This window comes from Elephantulus edwardii, unplaced genomic scaffold, assembly GCF_000299155.1.
Source record: "Elephantulus edwardii isolate Elephantulus edwardi_28Jun2011 unplaced genomic scaffold, EleEdw1.0 scaffold00009, whole genome shotgun sequence".
Taxonomy (NCBI): domain Eukaryota; kingdom Metazoa; phylum Chordata; class Mammalia; order Macroscelidea; family Macroscelididae; genus Elephantulus; species Elephantulus edwardii.
Window position 1 is genome coordinate 22,953,877 of NW_006399759.1, and position 23,706 is coordinate 22,977,582.

At 38.7% G+C, this 23,706-nt stretch overlaps 1 protein-coding gene across 1 annotated transcript in view; it reads right to left on the reverse strand.

Annotated features, from left to right (window-relative positions):
- GEN1 (GEN1 Holliday junction 5' flap endonuclease) overlaps positions 1-6,968 on the reverse strand; it is a 26,657-nt gene extending 19,689 nt beyond the window's left edge. Inside the window, exons 1-3 of the mRNA XM_006880724.1 lie at positions 6,808-6,968; positions 4,790-4,976; positions 3,643-3,819 (exon numbers count right to left, since the gene is read on the reverse strand). Coding sequence (XP_006880786.1) covers positions 3,643-3,819; positions 4,790-4,976; positions 6,808-6,968 — 525 coding nt within the window. The remainder of the gene's footprint in view (positions 1-3,642; positions 3,820-4,789; positions 4,977-6,807) is intronic.
- Positions 6,969-23,706: the final 16,738 nt, after the last annotated feature.

Consider the following 23,706-nt stretch of genomic DNA (forward strand, 5'->3'; position numbering starts at 1 on the left):
GCATCTCTCTCAGAGCTAGGGATTTTGAACATTTCTTCATGTGCTTGTTGGCCATCTGAATGTCTTCTTTGGTGAAGTGTCTGTTCATATCCTGTACCCATTTTTCAAATGGATTATTTATCCTTTATCTTGTTGTGGTGAGGATCAGATCTTTTGTTCATAGGGTAGCTATAGTCGTACTCAACTTGATGTTACCTAACAACAATATCCATTTATATGTCAATTTTCCAATTTGGCAAATATGATAAAATAAATAATAACATTAGGTAGCTGTGCTGCATACTCAAAGGGCACTCCTTTCTGGAGTCCACCAGTAGTTTCTCAGTAGACAGAGGAGCAATCCCATCCAATGCAATTCAAAGCCAAGGAAACCCAATGGCTGATCAGAGAGGAGTTGGTTCCAATTCAACGGCAATGAGTGAGTGTGAGCAAATATTTACTAACTCCAGCTATGGATTTATTCCCCAGCTGGGCACACGCTAGGCAGTGAGGCTGAAAGTCCTGCTGTTTAATCACTTCATCGTCCTTCTGTGCTAGGTCAGGGCTTTCATTTTGGAACCACCTCCAAGGCTTGCCACCCCAGCAAATCTGCATTCACGATCCTGGAGCCTGTTCTGACATCTGGGCTAGGTGGGAAAATGGTCTGGGGTCCCTAACAGCAGTAGATATTTTACCACTATCATAAACTCAAAGTGTTAGATACTGGAAATAATTGTTAAAGTTAGAAGCAGGTTTATAGTAGCAGTTCTGATGGTGCAGTAATGAAAGTGCATAGTCTTGAACTAAAAGATCATCATTTCAAACTATCAGCCATTCAATAGGCAAAAGATATGGCAGCCTGCATCCATAAAGACTTATGGTCTAGGAAAATAGCACAGTTCCACAATGACCCAAAATGACAGAAGAATTGATGCATTTGGTTGTGGTGCTGGAGAAGAGTACTGAATATAGCATAGCCCACCAAGACAATTCTGTCCTGGAGAGGGTGAAGCCAGGCTGTTCCTCAATGGCAAGGATTCTAAAGTTCCGTCTTACATACTTTGGACATGGTGGCCTAGTGACAAGAAGCTGCGTTGCAATAGAAGGGCATGGAGTTTGCATCCACGAACAGCTCCATGGGAGAAGGATGGGCAATTTCCTCCCATGTGATGAACTGTCTCTGAATTCCCACTGGACGGTCAGCTATGGGTCAGTTCTGATTCGATGATACATAACAACAACAATGTCTATGGGGAGCTCTGGTGGCCTAATGGCAAGCAGCTGCACTGCAATCCCAGAGGCATGAGATTTGAGATCATCATCTCCTCCACGGGAGAATGGACAATCTCCTCTCTCATGGGCTTAACTCCCTCTGAAAACCCACCAGTCAACCAGCTATGAGTCAGTTCTGATTCTATAGTACACAACATGTCTGTATTAATGATTGCTTAATATTATATTCCTTGGACTGTGTGACTATGTTTCTCAAAATGGATATACTAGCATATAATAGAATTGACTTGCAAAAAAAAAAAAGAACTGCAAGAAGTTTGGCTGGTTCTCATCTACCAACTATTTAGAACATAAATGTCTCTTCCTGACCAAGAACTATTACTTTTAAGGATTTAACCACTGTAGTAATGACCACCTATGACACAGAGTGTAACCTGTTAAGATGGTTAACCAAAAAGTTTGAATCCAGCTCTTTCGGAGAGGGCAGTCTTCTCCCATAAAGATATACACCCTTAAGGGAAGGGTGGAAGGTTGTTGTGAGTTAGCATTACCTCCTAGGCAGTTGAGTTTGCGTTCCATGTTTTACCCATGTAATAGGAACAAACTCGGGCTGCATAATGTGATAAGGTGCTAACCAGAAAGCAGTTCAAATCCAGCAGTGGCTCTGAGGGAGAAAGTTGGGTATTATCCTCCCATTACCATTTACAGTCCTGGAAATCTGATAGAAGTCACTATTAAGTCAGAATAAACTAGAAGGCAGTGGGTTATGTGATAAGGAGCCCTGGTGGCATCCTGTGTTCGGTGCTGGTTGGAGTATACTAGCCTTTCTGAGGGAGAAAAGCTTTGCAAAGATTTACAGCTAATCAGTAAAACCAGATGGAGGCTCACCTATAGTCACAATCAACTTGAAGGCAGGGGGCTTAGTGTGGGTTTATTTTAGAACCAATGAACATTCCTATATACCTTTCCCTGTAGATCCAAAAGGTGATTTTTTAGGATAAGGAAGGTCTGGTGACAAAGTAGGGAAAGAGTTGTACTGCCAACCCAAAGGCAAGAGGTTTGAATTTACTAGTTGCTCTGAACAAAAAAACATGGGCAATCTCCTCTCATGTGATTTACAGCTTTCGAAAACTTGCTGGAGGGTCAACTATGAGTCAGTTCCGAATTGACAGCAATGAGTTTGAGTATTTTAGGTTAAGTTACTAAAAGGGGAAATTCATTTCATATGTAATTTTTTAATGTGTTTTGGAAATATATTTAGAATTAAATCATGTTAAACAAGGCATGACCTTTAGAGAGAGATGCACATTTCAAAGAAAATTAACTATATGGCAGTATTTTACTAATAGTAAAATATTTACTTAGCAATTGTTTTGTGCTTCCTTGCTGAAACTGAAGAGGACGTGAGGCATTTGCTGCAGAAAGTCAGGGACTGTGGTCTTCAATGGACTGAAGCTCAACATTAAGAAAACAGAATCTCACCACTGGGCCAATTGGTAGCATAATGACAGATGGAGAAGAGACTGAGATTGTTGATAACTTGGTTCCACAATCAACACTCTTGGCACCAGGAGTCAAGAAAGCAAAAGATGAACTGGTTTGGGAAAATCTGCTGTCAGGGACCACTTTAGAGTACTGAAGAGCACTGATGTCAGTCTGAAGACTAAGGCGCATCTGATTCAGGCCATGGCCTTTGTAATTACTTGCTATTAGAGAGTTGCACAATGACTAAGAATAGAAGAAGAATCAATGTCTTTGACTTGTGGTATTGGAGAAGAGTGCTGAACCTATCATGGACTACCAGAAGAACAAACAAGTCGGCCCTGGAGAGGGTGAAACCAGACTGCTCCCTGGAGGAAAGGATTTTGAGGCTCTATCTCACATACTTTTAGCATGTTGCCAGGCGGGACTGACCCGTGGAGAAGGACATCATGCTTGGAAGGGTAGAGGGACACCGCAGGAGAGGAAGACCTAGAATGAAATGGATTGACTCAGTGTCTGTAGTAAGGTGATTAGGTCTATCGTAAATGAGATTGGCTCAGGATAGGGCAGGTTTCAGAGCTAACATACATAGAGTCACTAGGAGTTGAAGGAAACTTAATGGCCCAAAACAACAACAAATGTGCTGGATAATACGCTCAGCATCCAAAAGACACAATGATTTATTTATTTAAGAATAGTTAAAAAAAAAACAAACACCGGTGGCCTAGTTTGTAGAGAACTGTGCTACTGACGCAAAGGTGGTACCTCTCTGGGGGCTGGACTCTATAAGCAGCTCTTGGAGAGAAAAATGGGCAACTTCTTCAGTACAATTTACCACTTTCGAAAACTAGCTAGTCAGTTCTGACTAGACTGATTACAATGAGTTTTCTAAAGAGATATTTTTAAAAGCAAATTCTGACAAAGAGAAAAAGGGAGGGGGGAAGATACCTTTGTATTCATAGTAAAGTTCCTGTACACAGTGTGTGCTCCATAAAGGAAAGCATCTCCATCATTGGTGAGGCAACCATCTACATAACCATTAGCATTGAGGTATGCACACATGGCTTCAGCTTCCCCAGCAGCCTCAACCCATGGAATACCCAAGCAGTTTAGCATCTCAAGACACTGAAAAGAAACAGAGTCAACAAGAAATTTAAAAATCATTTTACTGCTAATTTTTTTAAGAGTTTCACTTATACTTTTTCCTTATAAACAATAGCTATTTAATTGTTTGAAAAACAATAGTACTTATGAAACAGGAAACTCAACATTAAGGAATTAATGATACGAAGGAATGATTTTGTTAACATTTTAGGTGTGATAATAAAAATATTGCGGTAATACAGACACTTTCAAGAATCATCATCTTTTAGAGAAGGGTAATGTAACATTGCAAGTCATACAAAATTTTGTCTGAGAGCTGCTCAAAAGAATGTAAGTGTAGGGGAATGAATAAAAGTATATCAACATTAAGAAAACAAAAATCTGCACCATCAAACCAAGAGGCAGCATCAATGAGCAATAAAGATAAGTAAATAGGAAGATGGTGCCAAAAGCAAAAAAGAAAGTCATTAAAGACCAAGAAGGCTGTCCTGAAGGGCATCTACAACCACAGAAAAAAAGATCAGCATGTCACCTACCTTCCCACCTCCTGGTGACCTAAGACACTGAGACTCTAAAGGCAGTCAAACACCCCAATAGGGTGCCTCGAGGAGAAACAAGCTTGACCACTATGTCATCAAGTTTCCCTTGATCACTGAGTGAAGACAGAAGATAACACATTTGTGTTCATTGTGGATATCAAGGCGAACAAGCACCAAATCAAACAAGCTGTAAAGAAGCTCAATAACACTGATGGGCCCACGGTCAACATTTTGATTACGTCTGATGGAGAGAAGGCGGCCCATGTTCAATTTGCTCCTGACTATGATGCTTTGGATGTTGCCAACAAAATTGAGATGATCTAAACTGAGTCCAGTTGGCTACATCTAAAAACAAACTATTTTCACACACACACACAAAAAGGAAAAAAGATAACAACAAACTTTAGTCCCAGTAAATCACAAAAGTAACTGAAAAAATTATGAAATCTCACCTCTCTTAAGACTGATTTAAAATGTGATCTTCCTGTTTTCCGAGAAAATGGTTTTTCGGATGGCCCATACCGAATCTGATTTCTCTTATTTATGACATCTGCTTTAAGCTTTGGGGGTTCCCCTTCCATAACAAATACCAGTTTTATATCCATTAGTGTTAAAAATGAAACTCGAAAAAACAAATTTCTGAAATATAAAAATTAGTAATGTTAATCATCATCTATTAATAGCAAAAAATTAAACAAGTAGTATCACATAATGTCAAAATTTTCAACATAAAATATTATTCCATTTACTCAAATTATTTTTTGAGTGCCAATTTTCTCACCTGTAAGATGAGAATAAATATAACCTGTCTACCTTATCTTCCCTCTAGATGCAGGAAATTGGGTAAGAAAACATTTTGTGATATTAACATCGTTTGAAAGAAAGCACAAATGCTCTAAGGTACATTAAATATAGCTTTTGTTGACATATTTCCTTCAACAAATTCCTTATTTTCGTTTTAAGTAGCTAAAACAGAGACAGTAGCTGATTAATAAATTCCTTCAGTAACTACTCAATGAGCACCTGCTACATGCAAACCTGATAGCAGACACTGGGGATACAATGAAAATAAGCCAGAAGAATAGAGTCCCTACACTCAGGGAGTTTACGATTTCAAAGGAAAAGACAAGACTTATTTTATACACTATATGAAATAGGTTTCTAGCTATAATCACCTGAAGGAAATAAACAACATGGATATAGAGGCCAGGAGTGTCTTTGCAGGAGGTGGGACTTAAACTGATAAAGAAAGTGAATGAAAAGTTCATTTCAAGGGGGCTTCCTATGTCCCTTCAAATGAGTCTTCCATTTACCAGAGTGTTAGTTAAGTCGTGGATTCAACATGCGAAAAGCTAAAGGCAAGAAAATTCTTCATGTTTCTTAGAAACTGAAAGTCTTGTGGCTTCTATATATTGGGGAAACAGGTCCTATCATAAGCACTAAGATTGAAAATAGGTATGCTGAATGTAACCTCTACTAATGGCTAACATTTTACTCTACGCACAATAGGGAAATCAGTGAATGCTTAAAAGCAAGGGAAAATTTGTATTTCAACTAATTGCTATGCTGTCAACACAGACAGGTGGTTCAAATCCACCAGCCTGCTGTGGTAGGAAGGTAGACAATCTCCTCCCGTGCAATTTACAGTCCCTAAAAGGTGTTGGAGGGTCCCCGATAAGTTGGCTTGCAATGGATGGCACAGAACAACAACTGTTATGCAGAAAATGGTTGGGAAAAAAAGGAAGAGGCCTAGAGTTGAAGGATGTCAATTCAGCAGTATACATGAGAAGGGACTGGGGCAGGGGGTGCCTTAAGACATTGAGAGAAGTTTGTAAACATAAAGTCTATTTTAGAAGTAGATGTTAGCTCTTTAACTTCTGGCTATTAGTACTCAAAACATTCTAATGGATATGTTGTAGTGTGTAACAAATTGGGCTGGCAGACCAAAAGGTGAACACTAGAATCCACTAGCTGCTCTGAGGGAGAAAGATGAGTAACCTCCTCCTGTAAAGATTTACTCCCTTGTAAACACACTGGGGAATTGCTGTGAGTTGGACTCTATTTGATAGCAGTGAGGCTGGTTTGGTAGGTACATTAAAGAATCCTGGTGAGGTAATGCATTATGTGTTGGCCTATTAACCAAAGGATTGCTGGTTCAAATCTACCAGACACTCAGTAGCAGTAAGATGGGCAGCCTCCCCCTTTAAATAGCTACAGTCTCAGACATCCAGTGGAGGACCATCAAGAGTTGAATTTGACTCATGAGAGGTGGGTTTGGTTTGGCTTAGTGTTGATACATAGTTAAGCAGGGAGCTAGAGAAATGAAACAGGAGCCTATAGGGTAAAGAGGTGTTTATTAGTGCATCAAAACATAAAAAGAGTATTGGTATATATTTTAAAATCTCAAAATGTAAAATAAAATAAATAGTAAATAAAACCAAACTGTGAATTACTTGAGGTTTCACTCTACCTGAGGTGGGGCTTTATGACTGTTCCAATCATTTTCTTGACTGTCTGTGCCTCACACACCCAGAGACTCAGATCAACGGCAATGGTTTTTCCTCTAAGACTGTGCAAGTGGGTGTGTTGCTTAACAGGCTCCAAAATCTGCCACAGGTCATGCACTCCCATTCTGATGATTACCTGTTTTAGAAAAAAATTTTAAAAGTTAAAAGAAGCAGAAGCCCAGAATAGGTATTCAAACAATCCTATAACCTAGTTGAGGGTGATTCATAAAGGATTCTTATTTTTTAGTTTTTCAAAATGAACTGAGAATACCTGAAACATTAAAGATAGTGGTAACTGGCTTGTTGCATAATAAATGCAGAGATGGGCAGAAAATGAATTAATACTGTAAATCACGAAATCATTTTTCTTTACTTGAGAATTTCCATCTTGACTGACATACTTAGAGAAAGAACTGTTATAGTATAGTACTATAATTAAAAAATAAAGAATAAAAGGATGCATACAAACAAGAGAAAAACAAAAGGGTAAATGAAGGTAAATTTGGGGGCTGAGAGAGAAGAATCAAGAGAGAAAAAACAAGGAATTGGAGAATATGGAATTATCTTTCCAGAAAAAAAAACCTAGTTTTGAAGGCAGGACTAGGTAACTAAGACAGCTAATTTAATGACTGTCCTTTGGGTAAAAAGTTACAGAGCAAATTAGTTCCAATTAATTTATTTTGCTTTGTAACATTGGTTGTAATCCTTCAATGTAACAGCATCCTTCCTACATCTCCCCTATAGTTACTGTTTCCAGTATTCCTTTTGACTTGATAGCACCTAACAACTCCTTATTGACTCCTGAGCTTTGTTCTGAGAAAGTAGTGCCCTTCTGGTCCCATGTTTGTGCCAATCACAATCCTCCTTTATGTTATTATTCTCTTCATAAGCCTATATATTATTGGGCTGCAAAGTGATCCCTTGGGATGGATTCAGTTCCAGGCTGAGTATAACACAGTCTCAGGAGTTCCACTAGTTTCTATCAAACCCACAGTAAGTCACCTCTTATAACTATGTTTTGTTCAACTTTTTTGTCACTCCTTCTCTACTCAGGACTTCCTACTATCATCCTGATCAGAGATATTGGCTGTGGTAGACAGCATCCTGTTCTCCAGACTCGAGGTGGAAGCTGCGGCTCATGAATCCTCTGTTTGAGTATTTGATTTTCTCCCTTCTTCTTTGTTCCCAATGGGAAGAGACCAATAGTTTCACCTTAAATGATAGCTGGTAAGTTTATAAAATCCCAGTAGCTAGCACTTTACCACAGGATATAGTGCATGATTCCTGAGGACTGTTATGCTGATTGTCCTAGATGTCCCCCGAGATTGTGGTCCTTATGTCACCAACCGTAGTGTCTCCTTCTCTTAATGGGTTTTAGATGGTTAAAAAAAATTTCCTATTTGCCCTTTCATATAATCCACTATCCTTCAGTGTATCTTTAGCACAATATATATGTAAAGAGTCCTGTGTCAAATGTATAACTGTGTTGGGTTTTAAGTTTGTTGCATTTTTTGTTTTGTATTTTAAACATTACACACGTATATACTGTAGGAAAATTTTGGGGGAAATTAACTAAAGTCTCATTAGCTAATTTGTTGCCCCCTACCCCCATATCTATGTACATTTGGCTTAGCAGTAATGAGTTGTGCTGCCAATCCAAACACAGGAGGTTCAAATCGACCAGTTGCTCTGAAAGAGAAAAATGTGCAATACTATCCCATGTGAAAGTTCTGAAACCCTGCTGGAGTCAGCTATGAGTCAGTTCTGACTTGATGGCACTTAGCAACAAGAGTAACATGTAAATTTTTAAAAACAAAACCAGCTAAACTCTGCTGCTATAACCTGCTTTACTATTTTCTAAAGACAAGCTTTTCCTATTAAATATATATTTGTTTTTCTTTTCATGTTACTCTTTGGTTAAGAATTAGCTAACTTTCAAAAGAAAGATCTGGCCTAACTACCATTTAGATTACAGTACCCTAATATTAACTTTTATTCAAAATACACAAGTAGGAGATAAAGAAGAATTGTCAAAAGACTGCCATTCCAATGAAGAAACACTCTGAATAAGAAGTTCTATTTGTTCCTTTAACAGAGTCCACTCAAAGACACATTTTATCGAATTATGCATGGCTACAAGGAAATAAATGGTCCAAGTATTGCTATTACAATTGAAAGGGAACTCTGGTGGGTTACTGGTAAGGAGTAGTGATACTGTCAACCCCAAAACACAGTTTGAATCCACCAGCTGTTCTGTGTGGAAAGACAGGCAATCTCCTCCTGTGAGACATACAGCCTTTGAAAACCCCCCTGGCAGAACAGTGATGAGTTGGTTCCACCTCCATAGCACACAGCAACAACAGCAGCAGCACTATGCTTGAAATTGAATGGTTATGGTTTTAGTTTCTTTTGTCAGAAACAAACTACACCTGCAGGATGGATGCGCACAATGTTAAAGAACAACCAGTAATGGTGGTTGCAAAGATAGCAGTGTCTCCTGTGCTGGAAGGTGCTCATATTGAGTGGAATGATTCGTGGCAATCCTACGTAAAACATAGAGATCTTGTCTGATCCTGTGCTGTGCTTTTACTTTAAATGCTTTTAAAATTTCAGTGGAGATGGCGAAGTGTTGAGGCCTGGCTAACTTGTAAAGCAAGATTAGCCCTGTACCAAAACACCAGCAAGACTAATTCTATCTTGGCTATAGTATCTGCTTGATAGAAAACAACTCAAGGAAGTAGGATGTTAAAAAGTAAGCCATACTGCAGCTATTTTATGACAGATTCAAAAGCACAGAACTGTTCATGATTGTGGTTTGATATTAGAAGGAAAACAGAGACAAGTTTAACCGTTCCCTGAATCCTATGACTGAGCAGGGATATGGATAATGGAATGTCCCTCCCGAAAGACTCTATTTATACTCAAATGCTAATGGTCTTGCCTGATAAGAAAAATAAGCAACTTTTCTTCCCAAGCTAGTTAAGTGGTTCAAAAATCTGAATGTACTGTCAATCTTAAAACTGAGTTGTTCTTTTTTTCTGTTCACTGCAAAAAGGTATATAAGACAGAAGTTTACTAATAAACTTTGCTATCTGCCATCAGATGGTAACCTCTCTGTGTCTTCATTTTTAATCCAAGTCCCTTCTCTCAGAGGAACTGTTCGATGAAATGGGGCGGGACCCCGTTAGTAAAGCTGTTGTCATGGCTACTTACACACAAATGACAGCACTAACACAGGCAAAAAAGGAGAAAAAAAAAAAAGTAATGATTATCTTTTGGGTCCTAGAAAGTAAAATTAAATTACTGTATCGGAGTTAAATGTCCCTTCTTTTTCTCTCTCCCTTAGTTATTGGATATTTTTCTAGATAAATGTCTTTCATTGCCAATCTTTATGGTAGCTGTTTTTCCTGAAGAGGGTGAAACCAGGCTGCTCTTTGGAGGCAAAAATTCTGAAGCTCCATCTGACATACTTTGGGCATGTTGCAATGAGGGACCAATTCTTGGAGAGGGCCACTATGCTTGGGAGGGTGGAGGGATAGCGCAGGAGAGAAGATCCTCTGTGAGATGGATTGATTCAGAGACTGGGGTAATGGGGGTAGATGTGTCAGAGAAAATAAGGTTGGCTTTGGTTAGAGCAGGGTTCAGAGCTGTTGTACACAGGGTCACAATGAGTCGCAGGCAACTTGAGGGCACATAACAACAACAAAAGCCTTTCAATACTCCAGTACCTTAACATATAAAAAATAAAGCAAAATAAACCCATTGTTTCTGACTTAGAGGGACTATCCATTAAGTTTCTGAGGCTATAAATCTTTATGGAGCTGCTGGCGGATTCAAATCACTTAGGAGCTCAGAACACTAAGTACTAATACACCATCAAATCTACAGCCTCCATAGACCAATTGAAATCAACTTAAAAAAAAATTAATCTTTCTTCAGGTCCAAAATAACTGTGGCTATCATGGAATATGTACCAACTCAATGGTACATGACACTATGGATTATTTTTCAGTTTTGTTTCTAAATGAAATTAATCAACGGGATATATTTACAGCTTATCCTCTCCGAAATGAATCAGTTATTCTTGATTCTGTATTTGTCAAAGTAAATTGAACAAGTCCTCTTATCTTTAAAATATATCTTAAATTTCCATTTTTAATGCTATTTCCTTAGTCTTGACTGTATGACTATAATAGTCTCTTAATTGGCCACCTCAGTTTACCTTTTACGACACCTTACACCACCCAGGAGTGACATCCACTTCCTAAATAATATGCCTTTGGAAACTCTATGAACTTTGATAATTGCAGTTGTAGAGGCGCTTCAGGTCTTTTGTTCATAGGGTCGGTCACTATGAGTTGTGCTCTACTGAAGGCAATCAACAACAACACACCACCCTACATGAGCATTCTCCCAATATAATAAGTCAGGGTGACCTTATTTAAAACCTATAAATTATGCCATTATAAAATGATACAATGGTTCTAAAAGTGTTCTTTCAAATACTACTTACTATAGGGCTATCTTCAATAGACCCACAACCTGTTACATAAGTTAAAAAATAACATGTTCCTTTGGAAGAATAATCATATAAGCAGAATATATTTAAATGCCTGAATAGTTCTGAAAGGGAAAAAATCATGTCAAAAATAGGCCATGTTTTGAGAATATATTTTTAAAAAAACTATTTCTTTCCTTTATTATTCTCCATTACTTGTTAGAGATTTTGCTGCATTCTTTCCTCTAAAGTGATATTAAATAGCAGTGGCAAGCCAGTAAAAGCATATAAAGTTCTAAAATGGAACAGAAAGCAAAAGCTTATAAGACATTCAAGTACAGCCACACACTGAAGAACAGATGGGTTTTGCAAGAGGTCGTGATAAAACTGATGAGATTACTTAAAAATAGTTTGGCATGAAATAAAGTTTTATTAGACTTATCCCAAACTGCATTATTTAATAGTTTTAGGTAAAAAATACGTACAACAAAATTTGCACCCATTTAACAATTTCTACACAGACATACAGTATGTTCAGTGACATAATGACTGCATTCTTTGTTTTGTGTTATCTCAGATCACTGTCTACCTAATGCTTTAAAACAACCATTATCCATTTGGTCTCATATATGTGTATATACTCTTTTAAAAGAGTGCCTTACTCAAGCTATATATAGTCTTTACTAGGTGCACTAAACTATATAGCTTAAGAATGACTTTGGAGAGCAGCTATGATTAAAAATTTAAATAGCATCTCAGGTCAATATATTCTTGGGTTCTGGAAGTCTCAATGAGTCTAGTAAGTCTGAAATTTTGTTCCACACATATAATTTAATTTTGCTTTTTATATTATATGGTAACTATGAAATTTCACAACATACCTTTTATAAAGCAATAATTTTACAGAGTTCCATCTGATCTTGAAATCCATGTATCATATGGAAAAGGAAGTCTCCTTAATGCACTTTCGCAGTTATTTTAAAGATTTTTTGTGACATAAAAATCAGCAAAGGCAGAACACATAGCAAACAGTGCTAGACTGTATTTATGGCTTAAATTTATTCAGTTTATTGAAAAGAACATTGAATTGAGGATAAAAGTCTGTAATTTTGGTCTTGGATATGTCACTAATTAGCTGTCTGACCTGGGAAAGACATTTAAGTATTTAAGAAATGACAGAGATTAAACCACATAAGCAAGATTCTAATATGCGGTGAATCACATGACAATTTCATTCAGTAGCTTAGTGTGCCACAAAACGAAATGCACTATTCCAGATATCATCATTAATAGAAAGAACACGAATTTCTAGTTTAAAGAAAGAACTTAAGCAGCCATTTCAGGTTAAGAAAAAGCAAAACAAAAAGTAAATCCTTTGATGTAACCATATGGTGCCCATAAATCAATTTATGCTCCTAAAACTTCCTTAAAAGCTAATAAGTTTTTATTGGTTAATTATAAAACTGAATGAGGTGAGAAAGGCACAGAGCCTTTCTAACCCAACTAATGAATCAAATTTAAGGAGTATAAAGAGATAATTTATTTGATTTCTAAAAGTATCTCATTTTATTAAACCAATAATCTTTCAGCTTTATGCAAAAACATCAGAAAGAAAATTGTTTTTAACAACAAAGAAGGTAACTTTTTCAGTTTCTCAATTTCCACTTGATGATTATGTTTTCATCTAATGATTGGTAACTGGCATAAACTATTTCAAAATAGTGCTATATTGCATGGAATTTACTGCATCTTTAATTAATGTGGTCTTTTATTCTTTCTTCTCATATGAATTTAGTTTGAACTGTGAAGCACAATGGCTAACTTACTTGGTATCATAGGGATGTAACATGTACCTACTACTTACCAGAAATTTCTTAGGTGCTGGGCATATAGAAGGAACCTGAGTTCCTTTGAGTGTCAAGGACTGCAGCCTACAATATGGATTGAGGCTCAATGTCAAGAAGACAAAGATTCTCGCCACTGGACCAATTGGCAGCATCAGGATGGATGGTGAAGAGATTGAGATTGTACACAGCTTTAGTTTGCTTGGCTCCACAGTCAACAGTCTTGGCACCAGCAGCCAGGAAATTAAAAGGCGCATTGCCACGGGAAAGTCTGCTGTTAGGGACCTCTCCAAAGTACTGAAGAGCAGTGGTGTCTCTCTGGAGACTAAGGTGCGTCTGATACAGGCCATGGTCTTTGCAATCACTTGTTATGCATCAGAGAGTTGGACAATGACCAAGGAGGATAGAAGAATTGATGCCTTTGAGCTGTGGTGCTGGAGAAGAGTATTGAGAATACCATGGACTGGTAGGAAAACAAACAGATTTGTCCAGGATAGGGTTAAACCGGGTGGCTCCTTGGAGGCAAGGATTCTGAGGCTCTGTCTAACATACTTTGGACATGTTGTGAGGAGAGACTGGTCCTTGGAGAAGGACATCATGCTTGGGAGGGTGGAGGGACAGCGCAGGAGGGGAAGGCCCTCTATGAGGTGGATTGATTCAGTGACTGGGATAATTGGGATGGGAGTGTCAGAGACAGTGCGAATGGCACAGGACAGAGCAGAGTTTAGGGCTGTTGTACATAGGGTCGCTATGAGTCGCAAGCGACTCGAGGGCACATAACAACAACAACAACAAAGCCTAAGGTATGCAACTGCTAACCAAATTCCAATCCATCACTCACTCACTCCTCAGAAGACAGATGGGGCAGTGTGCAAAGATTTACAGCTTTTGAATCCCCTGCAGCAGTTTTACTCTGCCCTTCAGGGTGGCTTGACTTGGAATCAGTTTGATGGCAGTGGGTGGAAATGGCAGAAATAGAGACATTCGCTCTGCATTTAAAGAACAAGAAGTTAAGTGAAAGGGTAGATATCACTGTACTTACATCAGTGTAGAAAGTGCTGGCATACAGGAAAGGAGAATATGCTACAGGAGGAATTTGGAGGTGTACCTTAAGAAGTCTTAGGCACCAAAGAGGCTTCCTAAAAAAAAAAGGGAAGCGACATCAGAGCTCTGCTCTATTTTTCCTCATTGCTTACAAACAAGGACAAGTTAAATCAGATGTTTAGCGTCTTTCTTTAGTTATTTAACTACACAGTGCAAAGGATTAGAACACTTGACTCCAAATAAAAAAGTTGGCTTACTGCTAGGAAGGCTTTGGAATTAAGGTCTGTGTACTTTTGAAAAATCAGTTACTGATTCTGAAAAATCAGCCACTGAAAACCTTCTGGAGCATAGTTCTATTCTGACACATATGACTTGGAACAGTATAGACATCAAGGAGTTTGGCTGTTTTTCAGTATCTTGTATGTTACTTAGCACTGATTATGTTTTTGGTTTTCATGCATCATGTTCATTTTGGCTGTCACTTTTCACTGCCTATGACAAGAACAACAATAGGAATATATATTTGATAACTTTTAGAAGCACAAGAGTGACTTTGGTGGAGGAAAATCCATTACTAGAGACAAGAGTGTCCACGTCAATTTCTCTTTTTTCAGCATTTAGTGTGTTCTTTCCCACTCAGAAAGAAAATTTTGAAGTATGGATATTAGGTTAGTTAGAACAACATATTCGTGTGAGAGAGTTTTGTTTAATACTGAGTTACTAGAAATCACAAATTTAGTTACACACCAATTACATAAATATAGTATTACTATTGAATTAAGAGGTAGGTTAGTGTCAGCTTAGCCAAGGAAATTAAGTCACTGGCTCTGATACTGATTACGGGGGTTTTATAACCTATAGCAGAGAAAATAAAGACAAAATAAACCGTGACAAATGCCATAAAGTAATTGCTATAATGAAAATTTAGCTTTAAACTTAAATAATTAAAACAAGTAGAGAAACAGTGTGTCTAGGCAACGAAGATCAAGGAAAGTTAATCGAGGATGACGGCCTTGAAAAATGAGTGGGAGTTTGTCCCCTGAGCCAGGGACTAACATTGAGGTCAGCTTTTGCAGAGTGGGTGGGAAAATATTAAGTGCCCAGACATCCGAGGGTCACCCGCTGGGACTGGAAGGCCAAGTTCAGGAAGAATGGGTCAGGATCCTCGCTCAGATTTTCTACTTTATTCAAAGGCGAACTTTTGAAAGTATTTTTCTGGAGATGAAACAGAAAAGACCAGCACCCAGGCCGATCTCAGAAAAGACACTAGACTTATGGCAGGGCGGTCGTGATTCGGAAGCGAACTCAGATTGTCAAAGGAATCACAGGAAGGAAGAAGGAAGTCCCATCTCCACCGTTTCGCGACTTACCGGGCAACCTTTGTTTCTTGGTTTAGGAAGAAGTTCCTTCGTTACACATTAGTTTCTCCTGAATCCTAATTATTGCTTCTATCGGTTTCTGAATTTCTTACGTTTTAAAAAAGTACTCTTTTCCAAGAAAAGGCTAGCATTTGAGTTTAACGTGCTAAGCAAAGAAGAGTCTTTAAGAACTTTTGAATTCCGCGCCTGCTTATGCATCGCCCTGCCTCTTCCGGGAAGGAAGTGAGAAGTCTTTTCCCGACCGGTTCCGCACTCTTGGCTTTACATTGCTGCTGATCACCCAGCCCGATATACGCATGCGTTGACCTGTTGCCCAAGGCGCCAAATTAGGGCTCCTTTCATTTAGGGAAATCCCAATCCTCCGCACTTCCCTCCCGCCGCTGCAGAGTTGCAAGTGTTTATCTTCTCTGCAGCCATCTAGCGGCACTTCCGGTCCCTCCTCTTAGCGCCTATCGGGGCGAGTATATCAAACTGCGCAAGCGCGGGGAGAGTCCCGAGAGGGAGAGGAGGCGGGGCGCAGGCGCGGACCGTCCCGCGGTGGGTGCCGGGCGACAGGGCTCCTGCGCGCGAGGTTCCAGGTGGGCCAACGGCGGCCAGGCGCATCCGAGATTTCCCTCGGGTGGTCTTATCCTCCACCACAGTACCGCCGACCGGCTTCCTGTGAGCAGTCTCTGCTTGTTGGAGGTAGGGCGAGGGTGCACACTCTCACTCGCTTGCTTCAGAATTCTCCAGGTCGCCTGACCTGTTAGCAGCCTCTGACCAGAGAGCAGAAGGGTCATCCAAGGTACGGTAGTGCTTGAGGTCGCGCCCTCCGGCCAGGACGGGGAAACATTGTTACCTCGGGCGTCTCGGTCAGCGGGAATCTTCGCGCCCTCTCTGCAGGCAGCACGGGTCTTCTCGCCGCGGGAAAAAACTTGGCGGTGTGCAGGGCACCTCCCTCCTAGCAGCCGCCTGCTCGAAGTCAGTGTTTAAATTCAGACAAGGTCTGTCGGACCCTTTGGTTTTGTAAATTGCTTGTGTTCAGAGTCAGGGGAGAGGGTTTAGGTTGGGGAATAAGAGATTTTATCATATTTTGATGATAGTTAAACTCACAAATGTGATCGCTTCCAGCAACTTAAGTACGTTTAATTTTACGTGCAAAATAATTTCAATCTGAGTTTCTTGAACTTGGAAACTGTTATCTAGAAAAATCATGGTGCTTGAGGGTTTTTAAAATGTCATTTTCTTTTCGTATTTATTATTAAGTGTGTGTGTGTGTGTGTGTATGTATGTTATGTGTGTGGAAATGAACTGAAAAGCTCCATTTGGAATTGCAGAAAACAGGACCCAAGGCTAGAAAAGGGTATTGGTGCTTACTGGAGGCTTCCTGTAAAATTGGGATAATTCCTGGGAGTAAACTATTTGGTTTTTGAACCCTGAAAATAGGAGCTTTGTGAGCACCTGTTACGCTGTATATTTAATGAGTAGGAGATTAGAAACTAAGACTTTTTAGAGATAGTTTATTTTTGAATGCATATTCAGAGGAAAAGCCCAAATTCCTTGGTTTGTCAGACGGCTGCTAGGTAGTTTTTAGAATGTACAGTCGCATATGCAGTGGCCTGCGGAGAATTCCAAGGTTTATAGATGAGGAGGAAGCATAATTTCTGCTTAGAGATACTTTATCTCACTCTCTTACTGTGGTAAATCTGTTGTGGTGGTTGTTGTGTACCATCGGAAACCGACCATCGGAAACCGACCCAGGGCTGACCCTCCAGCAAGTTTTTAGAGGGACTCTTTCTTCCGCAGAGCAGCTGGTGGGTTTGAACTACCTGACATACTGGTAAGAAACTGGCTGCAGTGCAATCCTATAGGCAAACAGTCGAATCTACTAGCTGCTCCATGGGCAGGCTCCTCCCAAACGATTTATTGCCTCTGAAAACCTCCTGGATGGTCAGCTATGAGTCAGTTCAGACTCGAGGACGCATAACAACCACCATCTTTGACTTAATAGCGGCAACTCCGTACAGTTAGACCACCCACAGCTCCTTAGCTGCACAGAGGAATAATTTTATGTTTGTGTATTCGGTTTCTTTTTTTCCTGATTAGATGCAGGTGCAAAATAATTTAGAGATTATCATATTGGTTAAAAAGAATATATTTGTGTCATACAGAACCAGAGATGCATGACCATAATTGTCAGTTCCTTTACTGTAAGTTTAAAGGAAGAAGCATAGCATCTAACTCATAGGATTCTTGTGACAACTAATAAAAAATGTGTAGTATTGAGCCTGGTGAAAAGTAAGCTCAAATGGCATTTTAGAAATTGTTACGTTCATGGTCTGAAAACCAGGTATTCTTTTTTTGTTTTAACGTAGTATGTTTTACTGAGAAAGCTCTTGTGGCCCAGTGTTAAGGAGCTGCACTTCCAACTCAAAGACAGGTAGTTTGAATCCACTCCCTGCTCCATAGAGAAAAATGGACAGTTTCCTCCCAAACTGTTTACTGCCTCTGAAAATGCACAGTCCTTGATAGCACATGATAATAGCAACGTGGTTTTTTGAGGACAATGAGCTGTGGTGACATAGCCCTTAGGAAGTCTCTTGAATCCACTGGACAGCTCTGCCCAAGAAAAATGGGCAGTCTTCTCCCATGTGATTTATAGTCTCAGAAACCTAACAGAAGGTCAAGCAGTGAGGTGAATTCTATACAATGACAGTGTCTATAGAATTTTATGTTAACATCCACTTACTTCTTGTCATTTTTAGATCAAAATTTGAAAAACTAAAACCATACTAGCAGTTCATAAAACAATACCTCAAAAATTTGCCATAATAATGTGCATTATATTTTAAGACAACGTTAAATACTCCAAATATTTGTAAACAAGCCATTCCATATAACTGAGGATCAAATGTAGTTGAAAACAAACTCATTGTCCTCAAGTCAGAACTCATTCCTGAACCTCCATTGAGTTTTGGGAAATTGTAAATTCCATAGAGATTACTCATCTTTCTCCTAAGCAACTGCTAACTATGAGTAGTTAAATTTGTCTTGGAGGAAGTTCTCCTTTGAGGCAAAGATAGTGAAACTGTGTCACATACTTTGGGCAGGTTACCGGATAGGCCAGTCCTTGGAAAAAAGACATGCAGGGAAAGGTAGAGGGTCAGAAAAAGAGAAGATCTTCAAAATAGATTGATACAGTGACTGTAACTCGAATCGGCGTGAGCATGGTGGAGATGGGGAAGGATTGGGCAAGGTTCTCTCTCATCTATTGCTCATAGGATCTCTATGAGTTGTAGTAAGTAGAGGGCAAGTAACAGCAACTATTTCTCCATCATAGTAGCCTATTTTGTGTCCACTTGGTTTTGACTCGTGATAATTTTATATACAGCAGAACAAAATGCTGTGCAATTCTGTACCGTCCTCCCAGTTGCCATTTGAGTTCATTGTTAACAGTCCATCTCATTGAAGATTTTCCTCTCTTTCACTGACCCTTCATCAACACTACTAATAAAATGATTTTTCCCCCTCAGTCCTTGTTAAATCTAATTTTGTCCCTAATGGTACCCAGCATTAAATCTTAAATTTGTTTCTGAAAATTAGGTTTATAAAGCAAACATGTTTTTATTTTATTTTATTTTAATTTTTTCTCTCTGTGTGTGTACAGTCAAATCGGATCTGACTGGTACAGGAGGAGATTTCCTCTCCTTCTCCAGCAGAGCATCTGGTGGATTCGAACCGCATACCTCTGGGATTGCAGTGCAGCATGTTTTTAGGGAAGAATATAAAGAATAGTCAGTTTTATTATTGAATCTCATGATGCTTGATGAATTCAACATATTAAAAATGAGATTGTTTACTGTAGAACGAGTATGTCCATGACTGTAGGAAGTCAGAAGAGCATGCTTCACCGGCAGGTTCAGAAACAGAAGCACTACTGGTTGGGGTTTTTTTTTGTGTGTTTGTTTTTAATTTTTTATTATTTTGTGTGTGTGTGTGTACCGTCAGATAGGATCTGACTGGTACAGGAGGAGATTGTCCCTCCTTCTCCAGCAGAGCATCTGGGGGATTCGAACCGTGTATCTCTGGGATTGCAGCGCAACTTCTTGTCAGTAGGCCACCAGAGCTCCCTTGTAGCACTACTGTTTTAAATTGACAATTCTACTCATACTTGTTACCACTGTCAGTCCTCATTGTGAAATTATTGGGAGGTTAAACACCCAAAATAAGTTTATTTCTACATTGTACAAATTTACAATCTTATTAAATAATCAGTCAATAACAATAAATGGTTTAAAAAAAACCCTATCAATAATAAATAAAATTTCCTATACATACGTATAAAGAATCTCTGGTTATTGGTTGTTTTTCATAAGCATTTTTGTTAGCTTCAGTATTTTTGTTATTCATTCTCTGCTAAATTTGCCTCCTGTAATGGAGAAATTATCTATACTTAATATAATTTTTTATTGTAAATAAAAATTAAAGACTATGAAGAACTCCTAAAGAGTCCCATTGTTCAAGTTACAACTCCCTAAAAGTTATGAAGCAGTTCTTCTCTTTTGGGTCACTGTGAATCAAATTGGACTGAACAGCAGTGAGTTAAATAAGAAGTTTTGATTATATTGAATCCCAAAGGAGCATCTTCCTTCCTCCTTTTATTTTCCTTAAATTTCAGACTATTTATTTTTATTTGCACTTTTCCTGTTAGAAATGGTTTAGTATTTTAACTGATAACTATCAGGACATTTGTATGTTTTTTTAAAACATCTTCACTAAATTTCAAGTGGATTCTATTTTTAAAACTAGGGTCCTTCAATGTCACTAAGATGCATGTTACCATGGCAACCTAACAGCAAGCTGTGAATCCCCCCAGCTAGCAAATAAAAAGCATTATCATCCTGTAGTTTTGAGTATGTATTCTTTTTTGTAATACAGACTATCACATTCGTTGTAAGAAGCTAATCAAATTTGTCTTCAAAAACTCCTTGTCATTTAGTTACTTTGACTCATGGTGGCCTTCCATCTGATTTTTCAAAGCTGTAAATCTTTAGGCAAGGATCTATCTCTCTATCATTCTCCTCAACTGCTGCTGACACATTATGCTCCATGTCACATGGTTCCTGTAATTGTTTTGTACCGGTGAGTCAGAACTGAATCATAGCTGACCCTTCAGTGGGTTTTCAGAGAAAGTTTATCACTCAGGAGAAAGAAGATTGCTCATCTTTGTTGGATGAAGCAGCTGGTGTGGATTCTAACCACGGTCCTTAGGGCTGCCCACTGCAGCCAGATCTTTAACATTAATCCACCAGAGCTCACATTTGTCTTAGTATGTCTTTTTATCCCCAGTTTGCTTGGAAAAAAATTTGTTTTCAAATGGGAAGGTTCAAGTTAGCCCATTTGTGAGTGTCTGCTAAAGGACAGGATCATGTATTTGATATTAATAGACAATGTCTAAGAGGACATTTAATGCTGGGAAAACTACTAATTTATGCTTTCTGGTTCTGTTTTATAATAAATTAGTACTCAGTTGTAAAGGGGGAAAAAGAAGGCACCGCTAGGAAAATAATGGCTGGTAATATTTCATGTGTTAACCTGTTTTTGGTTAACATATGTAGCTGCTAACAAAGAAGTTGGACGTTTGGATCCACTCAGAGGTATTTGAGGGGAAAGCCTCAGCAAGCTACTTCAGAAAACCCAGCCATTGCAAACATCATGGAACACAGTTCTCTTCTGACACACGAGTTTACTCTGTTGGAATTGATTCTGTCGTAACTTACTTTTGGTTAGTACACAAGGACCTTTGAATTAGCAGCAAGCTGAAAATGAGACACAGATTGTAAAACTTAATATTTTACTGTGTTTTATGTGAAAATTTATACAGCAGATAGATGCCAGTTATTCTATTTCTTGATATCGGTAACATTTTTCATAATATATCAGCATTTTTATGCTTTCTCTGTCAGTTTTTATTAATCTAGCTTCATTGTCCTTTGCATCTTTGCGATAAAGTAGATGCTGGCCATTTAGTATCACATAATAGATTATTTAAAGGAACACAATTCAGTGTTGATAGTACATTGTAAATTAGTCTATTTGGATATAAGATGACATCTGGAAATTACTTGTCTTTCCAAGTTCAAAAAGGTGTCTTAGGGTTTTGTCTCAGAGATTCTTTTGATTTCTGTTCATCCTATAAATGTGGCATTTTTTTAGAAATTTGTGTTCAGTTCCTCATTTTTCTCTTTGGAACCTTCTGTTGTGTTCCTAGTCAAAGTGATTAATAATCATACTTGGATACACCTGGTTCTCTGATGTCAGGCTAGATGAAAATGTGGTTCAAATAGGGAGTTAGTCCTATTAGCTTGTTTCTTCTTTGAGTGTTTGGTGTCCTTTAGTCTCTTTTGTTCTCCGTTAATGGAGATGAATAGTATCGTAGATGGCCACCCACAAGCTAATAAGACCCCAGATGTTAATTACTAAATTAGGATGTGGACATTACCTTTATAAACTATTTGTGCCAGTTGAGTGAATTGGCCCCCAATGGTCCTAAGCCTTTTAACCCAGTAAACCAACCCTACAAGGTATTTAGACATATCTAAGTTTCTGCAGTTGTCCCCCCTACATACTTTACTTATGAACATATATTTAGCATGTTGTTGTTGTTATGTGCCATCGAGTCGCTTGTGACTCATAGCGAACCTACATACAACAACCCTAAACTATGCTCTGTCTTGTGCCAGTCTCACTGTCTGTGATACACTCATCCCGATTACCCCAGTCACTGAATCAATCCACCTCATAGAGGGTCTTCCCCTCCTGCACTGTCCCTCCACCCTACCAAGCATGATGTCCCTTTCCAAGGACCAGTCCGGTCCCTCCTTACAGCATGTCCAGATTATGTCAGATGAAGCCTCAAAATCCTTGCCTCCAAGGAGCATCCTGGTTTAACCCTCTCCAGGGTGAATCTTGTTTTCCTAGCAGTCCATGGTACCCTCAATACTCTTCTCCAGCACCACAGCTCAAAGGCATCAATTCTCCTTCTATCCTCCCTGGTTATTGTCCAACTCTCTGATGCATAACAAGTGATTGCAAAGACCATGGCCTGTATCAGATGCACCTTAGTCTCCAGAGAGAGACCCTTGCTCTTCAGTACTTTGGAGAGGTCCCTAACAGCAGACTTTTCTGTTGCAATATGTCTTTTAATTTCCTGGCTGCTGGTGCCAAGAGTCTTGACTGTGGAGCCAAGCAAACTAAAGTTGTGAACAGTCTCAATTTCTTCACCATCCATCCTGATGCTGCCAATTGACCCAGTGGTGAGAATCTTTGTCTTCTTGATATTGAGCCTCAATCCATATTGAAGGCTATATATAATGTGTACTGAACCCTTTCCTTCCTATTCATTCTCTCTCTCTCTCTCTCACACACACACACACACACACATATATATTTTTTTGGTTGTTTTTACTGTTGTGAAATTGTATTTTGTAGTATTTACCTATATACAAATTGACTTACGGTAAATACTTTAAAGCATGTGTTTGAATTTGGTGTTTGACTTAAAAATATTTTCATTATAAGGAATAAACTTGAATATAGTCTAGTTGTGACTGTAGTGGTAATACTCCTTGAAAGGCATTCACTTAGAATAAATGTTTTTCTTATTTTTAAATGTTATTTGATTTATCATGATAAATTGGGCACTCCATTGTCTTCAGACTTGAATAAAATCGGAGTTCTTCAACATAATCCACAAGAGTTCTCAAATGTTAACGTGCTTGTTAAATTGCCTGAGATTTTATTCATCATTCTGAAGATACTGATGCACTTAGTCTGTGATGTGGCCTGAGATTCTACATCGACAACAGATTTTGAGAAGATGTAGATTGTGCTTGGCGTCTGTAATCTCTATTTTACCTCTTTTTCTAATTTTATATTTACTTGTTTTGTATTGCATACAACTGTGTTAATGAATTTGCTTATGGTATCCCCAACAAGGGAATGCTGGTGACCTAGTTGTCAGAAGATTGGCTGTGAACCCTAAGGCATGTAAGGTTTGAATCCATCAGCTGCTCCATGGCAGAAAGATGCTGCCTTCTCTTGTGTGATTTTTTTTTT